Source organism: Anser cygnoides, chromosome 24 (assembly GCF_040182565.1).
Source record: "Anser cygnoides isolate HZ-2024a breed goose chromosome 24, Taihu_goose_T2T_genome, whole genome shotgun sequence".
Taxonomy (NCBI): Eukaryota; Metazoa; Chordata; class Aves; order Anseriformes; family Anatidae; genus Anser; species Anser cygnoides.
This window is the reverse complement of record NC_089896.1, coordinates 3649884-3656243: the sequence shown is the minus strand read 5'-3', so window position 1 is coordinate 3656243 and position 6360 is coordinate 3649884. Positions and strand designations below refer to the sequence as shown.

The window sequence follows — 6360 nt, the reverse complement described above, 5'->3', positions numbered from 1 at the left end:
AAAAATTAACATTAATTTATTAGAATATTCATGAAAAAAAAAAAAAACGAGATTCTCTTTACATATGTGTGTTTTTTTTTTTTTCTTTCTTTTTTCCTTTTTATACAAGAGAATTTTCATTGCTTTTATTTTTTTTTTTTCCTCCTGGAGACAGAGCAGGGCACGCAGGCACACACAGACAGCGACGGCGGGCGCTCGCCCCAGCGGGAGGAAGCCGCGCGGATGCCAGACCCCGGGGCCAGGCACGAGGCAAGGCCCGGGGGTCCCGGGATGGGCGCGCACGAAGGCAGCAGGACAGGGACGACGCGTGACAAGGCACGGCACGGGGAAGGGGAGGCAGCTCTGGCCCCCCCCCGGGGTGCTGAGCACCCCATGGCACGTGGTGGGGGCCAGGCGGCACACGGGGGACAAGATGACATGCTTGAGCACGACGCGGGATGGTCCTGAGCCCAGGGAGGGCTGCGAGCCACCTGAACACCCAACGCTCCCTCCCAGCAAAGTCTCGGGGCTCGTTCCAAGCTCAGGACCCTCAGCACCCCCAGCTGGCCCCCTCCTGCCAGCTCCCGGCCCCGCTGTGCCCCCGTGCTGGGTGAGCAGCAGGAGCCGGTCCCCAGCTCTTCCCGAGCTCCTCTTGGTCATGGGGGAAGGAAAAAACATCCAAACCGTGTAGAAAATACAATCATCCGCACGTCACCTCCCCGCGGACGTCGAACCCGGAGGCTGTCTTTGGTTAAGGAGCACCCGGTGCTGTCTCTGCCCCCTGCACGGGATTTTAAGGGGTCGTGCACGGGGCCGGAGCCGTGCTGCCGGGCAGGCGAGGGCAGCAGGAGGGGCTCGCCACGGCTCAGAGGCCTCCAGGGCGCTCGGTGGCAGCTCGCAGCGGGGTCCCCGAAGGGCTGGGTGACAGGTAGCAGCTCCAGGAGACGAGAGGCGTTGAGGCCCATGCTTGCAGGGCCGCTAAGAGCGAGAGGGGAGCCGGGTCCCCCTCGCATGGCTATAGGATATTTAATTTAACAAGACCCGGCGTGAAATGCAGCGCTGGAGGAGGTGTTCCCGGGCAGCAGCCAGCCCCGCAGGGGAAGCAGCCAAGGCAAGGGGACGCCGACATGAGCCTGCGGTCCCCGGGAGGCTGCCGAGGGAGGCGGTCTGTGCCCCAGCCCCCGAGCGGAGCCTGGCTCCCCCCTCCAAGCTTTCCGCTCCAGAATGGAGGCGAGGAGGCAGATAAAAAGCGAAGCAAAGGAGAGGCAAAGCCGTGCTGCGAGGCAGGCCCCGAGTTCTCCAGCCAGAGCCCACGCTGCGCTTGCCAGAGCCACCCTGAGGAGCCGCTCGCTGGTCCTGAGTCAACGCAGGTGGGGGCGGCGCTGGGGGCAGCCTCTGGGGGAGCCCTGCCGAGGCCTGGCAAGTCCCAGGCCCTGGGAGATTGTCCGTCACCCCCAGGGCACAGCAGGCAGGCGGTGCTGGGCGCCCCCGTCCCCTCCACCGCCGGCCGTCCCAGGGGCTCCATCCTGCTCCTCGGGGCCAGTCCACGGCTTGCTGGGCAGAGCCGTGCGGGCAGTCCCCGTCCATCTGGGACGGTCTCTCCTTCCAGAACCCAGCGTGTAGTGATAGAGGAACCAGAAAGGTTTGGGGGGGGGGTCAAAGAGAGAAGAACAAATGAAGAGAGAGAGAGAGAAGCCAGACGGAGACGCGCGAGGCTTCACGCGCCCGCTGCTACTGCCCCTTGGGGATGAAGGGCTCCCCCTCCTCCGGCTCCGGCCGAGGCCCCGGGTCGCTCAGGCACCGCAGCATCCGCTGGCTGCTGGGGCTGTCGCTGGTCCCCGGGGTGAAGACATCGTCAGTGCCCGGGGAGGAAGGCTCCTTCACCCGCATCACCAGCCCCTCCTCATCCTCCTCAGGCGAGGGCGGCAGGCCGCCGCAGCCCTTGGGCACCTCATTCGACAGGTCCACGGACTCCGGCGACTGCGGGGAGGCCGGGTCGATGGTGATGATGGGCAGGTTCTCCGAGTCCGGTTTGGGTTCGTAGGCCAGCGGATCTGGGGGGGCAGAGAGGTGTCAGGCAGAGCCCAGCTCACGTCGTGCTGGTCGTGAACAAATTGGGTCAACCTGGGGGGTTCCAGCAGGGAAGGGGGATGTCGGGGACCTCCAGCTATAACGCACTCCAGGTGATTGGGGTCTGGACCCCTGGGCTCACTCCCTCTAGTTTCCGAGACGCTGTTTAAGCCCTTTTTCCCATCTCCACATGCTATTTGGAAAGGCAGCAGCCCTGCTGCCCAGGACTGCAGGGTTTGCACAGGGAGAAGCTGCCCTCTGGTGATAAAACACCGCCTCAGCAAGCACCAAAGCAGTGCAGTGCCGCGTCACGCCGAGCGGGTTACACTCAGGCTCCTCTCCTCCAAGCTGTCCCCAAAAGCAGAGGGAAGGACATACAGGGCAGAAGAGAGACAAAGATGGCAAAGTAAATGTGTGATGGAGAAGCCAGGAGGACAGGGGAAGGTCTGGGTGTTGGGAACTCCTGCTCCTCTCCCCGGCAGAGATCGAGAACGGACAGGGAGAGGCAGGGCTGGGAAATACGGCTGCAGGGACAAGGTAAGATGAACTCTGGGCAAGCCGGGTTGGGGAGCTGGCAGAGGGACAGAGGGGACACAGGACGGCTCAGACTCCGAGTGCCTCAGCACCCAAGTGTCAGTGGTGCTCAGCGTGACACCGACAGCGACGCTTCCCCAGCAGCTCAGCGCCACCCTACCTGAGCCTATGCGAGCCCGGGACATCGTGGGCGAGTCGAGCTTGTGAGCCGGCACCGTCAGGTAGTTCGCCTGCTGCAATCAGAGCGCAGGGAAGGCAGCGTGAGGGGCTGCCTCCAGGTGAGTGGCCGGGATGAACAGGGAAGGGGAAGCCTTCCAGGACCCCAGGCCACAGGGACGAGCAAGAAGCAACGTCAGCATGCAGAGAACAAACGCACGCATCCTCCCACCCGTGCTGCAAGGACTTGTTGTGAGCCTGCCTTCATGCTGGGATGATCAGAGGGCAGATACCCACTGTCAGCTGAACCCAGCCTCCTCCCCATGCAGGACACCGCTGTCCTTCCCAGGCTGGGAAGCCCTGTCCACCTTCCTGTCCTCCCCGTCCTGCAGCAGCATCCCTGCCCCAGCGTCCCCTCCATACCCTTCGTTCCATCTGCCGGGCTTTCTGCCTCCGCAGGAGCATCTGGTTCCAAGCTTCCTCGTAGGGGTCGGCCACAAGCGTGTGCCGGTTGTAGGATCGCAACTGGGAAAATGCCCAAGAAAAGGAGATGGGTGAAAAACCTTGCAGAAAGGCAAAGAAAGGTCGTATCATTTCCCTTAGGGATGGGATGAAACAGCCGCCAGTGGGCACAGAGCGTCCAAGCAGTTTGGTGGCTCGTCCCTTGTACATTAGCATGGCATGCCCGATCCTGACCCACCGTGACCCAGCAAGGGTTTAAACACCAGGCTCAGACAACAAGTCAGCCTCCTCTTCAGCACTGTCCCAAGAGAAAAAGCCTCTTGGGAAGAGAAAGCCAGACTAAGAACACGAAGGGCTGAGCTCAGGGATGCCCTGGCAGAAGTGCAGACCTGGCCCCGAGGGTTTCTGGCTGAAGTTGTGCTGGCCACCCCCAGGGAAGCAAAAGCAGCACACAGGGTGCAGAGGCACCGTGCAGGGTCATGCCTTACCCTCTGCCTGGTTTTCTGCAGGTTATTGCGAAGGATTTTCCGGATCTCCTCCTCCTTGTCCTTGGACAGGGCTGGAATGACGCGCTCCGCGGGCAGGGTCTTGGGGTTGATGTTCCTGCAAGGACAGAGAGGATTCAGAGTCACAGTGTGACAGCTCATGGCAGGGCTGAACGGCTGCTTGCCCTGCAGCCACAAACTGGGAGTGTTCACCCCATAGCCAGGGCCCCTGGGAGGTTCATCACGGCCAGGGCTGGGGAACTCACTGGATAGAGACCGTGGAGACAGCAGAGGGGATCTTGCCCAAACCCCCGCTCTCCACCAGCTCGATTGCCTGCTTCATCTCCATCTTGTGATAGAAAGCGATGAGCTGGGGCTCCTTGGAGCGCTCCCCTGCAATCAGGCACTTCTTCACGTACTTCTTGTTGAAGCGGTTCAGCCTTCCCGAGGACACGGGGGAAGAAGAAGGACGATACGTCAGCCCTCCCCCTGCCTCAGCACCCGCTCCCTGCTCCCCGCTCTCCTGCTGAGGCCAGCAGAAGATGGATCATTTCCCACAAGCACGGGTCAGGAACCCCTCCAGAACCAGGCAGCCTCCAAAACACCACACCACTGCTCCTACTGACAGTGGACAGACCTGAGCTCCGGCAGGGACCGGCCACCAGCTGTTCCCACACTGCTGTGAGCATTTTGTGGTGTGACAAAGGGGTGCAGCCCCGCAGCCACACTCACCCTCAACCCAGGGCCGTAATTCATCAGGGAGGGAACTTGTGCTGCTACTCCAACCTGGGGAAAAACCTGGCCTTGGGCTGGGGCATCCTGCTAGGTGGCCATTCAAACCTTTCCCCACGTCACCCCCAGGTCCCCCAAGCCACAGAAGCTCCGCGCTCACTTGTCTTTCCAGTGGTGATGCCCGTAGTGGCCACAGATATCCTCGATCCCCGTCAGAAGGTGATCCAAGAACTAGAAGAGAAGGCCCAGGGCGTGGGCAGCTTGCAGGGCTGCTGCCTGCCTCTCCCCAGCACCCTGACGCCCGCTGCCCCAGGGGTGGTGGTACTCAACAGGGTGTAAAATTGGGGCCGTGGGGCCAGGATGGGCCAAAGAAGGGCAGCACGGTCCTACGTGGCCTGTCCGCTGCACTGCCTCCGCTAGGCGGAGGGGAGGTCCGGGTCGGAGCAGGCACTGGGCGACACATACGGGGGACAGCCCCTTGCTCCGTCCCCCCTTACCTCGGGCACCGACTCAGGGGCAGCTCCCGCTCCGTAAACCTGCCTGGTTACAGCGGTGGCGGTGGCAGAAGCAGAAGGAGAAGAGGGGTAAGGCGGCAGAGAGAGGCATGTGGGAAGGCCGGGCACAGCAGGTTACCTGCGTGTGGATCTCCTCGTTGATGGAGCGCTTCGTCTCCTGCTTCTTCTTCACAGCCAGCAGGTCCACCAAGGGCCGGATGGTCATGCCCTAGGGAATGGGGCAGGAAGAATCACAGAATCATAGAATATCCCGAGTTGGAAGGGACCCACAAGGGTCACCGAGCCCAACTCCTGGCTCCATACAGGTCCACCCAAAAATTCAGACCAGAGGACTAAGTGCACAGTCCAAGTGCTTCTTGAACTCTGGCAGGCTTGGCGCCATGACTGCGTCCCTGGGGAGCCTGTTCCAGTGCCCAACAACCCTCTCAGTGAAGAACCTCTTCCTGATATCCAGCCTGACCCTCCCCTGTCGCAGCTTGACACCATTCCCTCAGGTCCTACCACTGGTCACTAAAGAGAACAGATCAGCGCCTGCCCCTCTGCTCCCCCTCGTGAGGAAGCTGCAGGCTGCCATGAGGCCTCCCCTCAGCCTCCTCTTCTCCAGGCTGAACAGGCCAAGTGACCTCAGCCTTTCCTCGTACGTCTTCCCCCCTAGGCCCTTCACCATCTTTGTAACCCTTCCCTAGGGAGGTTAGGCCTCTCCCCACCGTGGAGGTTAAGGTGCCCGGCAGGAGCTGGCTGGGTTCAGCACAGCTGAGGTGCTGCTGGTGTCACTTGTGAGCCTGAAGAGCTTTGCAAACCAAAGAGGGGACAGTGGCAGAGGCTGTGGCCATGCTCCTTGCTCTCCATGCCCCCACACGGCTCGCTGCCCCCCTGTAACCACAGTACGACCACCTGCGAGCCACCAACCTGCACGAAGACCGTGAAGAAGATCACCGTGATGATGGCCGTGAGGAACATGTCCCTCATGTCGAAGTGCTCGTAGTCGAGGAGGTAGCAGAGGGAGAAGGCGATGGCCCCCCGCAGCCCCCCGTAGGCAATGATGAACTGGTCCTTCGGCGTCAGCTTCACAATTCGGAACTTGTTGATGAACCAGGTGAGGACCAGGACGCCTGGGGGAGCGGGGCAGGACCTCAGGTGAGCAGATGGTGAAGGACACCCCCAGTCCTGAAGAAGCCCCCCTCCCAGAGCCCAGCTTGAAGGCCAGAGCAGTGTCATGCCCTCAGGGCCACAGGTGCAGGTGGGTGCTCTCCTGCTCATCCCAACTCCATGTCTAGGACAGACTTGGCCTGACCCCATCTTCCTGCAAAGCCAACCACCAGCAAGGTCCAATGCCCACGGTGGAGCAGTGCTCCACCAGTCAACCCCAGTCTCCCCAGCAAGGTACGCTAGGACCTTGTAGCCCTGGAGGGAGCCCAGGAGCCAGG

General features: G+C 61.7%; 1 protein-coding gene across 2 annotated transcripts in view; it reads right to left on the bottom strand.

Annotated features, from left to right (window-relative positions):
• Positions 1-6360, bottom strand: part of SLC9A1 (solute carrier family 9 member A1) — a 30518-nt gene continuing 24158 nt past the window's right edge. The window contains exons 5-12 of one of the 2 annotated variants that reach the window (XM_048073161.2): positions 5843-6045; positions 5052-5141; positions 4579-4649; positions 3953-4126; positions 3690-3804; positions 3163-3264; positions 2744-2813; positions 1-2033 (exon numbers count right to left, since the gene is read on the bottom strand). In XM_048073161.2, coding sequence (XP_047929118.1) covers positions 1711-2033; positions 2744-2813; positions 3163-3264; positions 3690-3804; positions 3953-4126; positions 4579-4649; positions 5052-5141; positions 5843-6045 — 1148 coding nt within the window. In that variant the 3' untranslated portion in view covers positions 1-1710. Of the gene's footprint in view, positions 2034-2743; positions 2817-3162; positions 3265-3689; positions 3805-3952; positions 4127-4578; positions 4650-5051; positions 5142-5842; positions 6046-6360 lie in introns of both variants that reach the window. The other variant, XM_048073160.2, reaches the window with a different exon arrangement.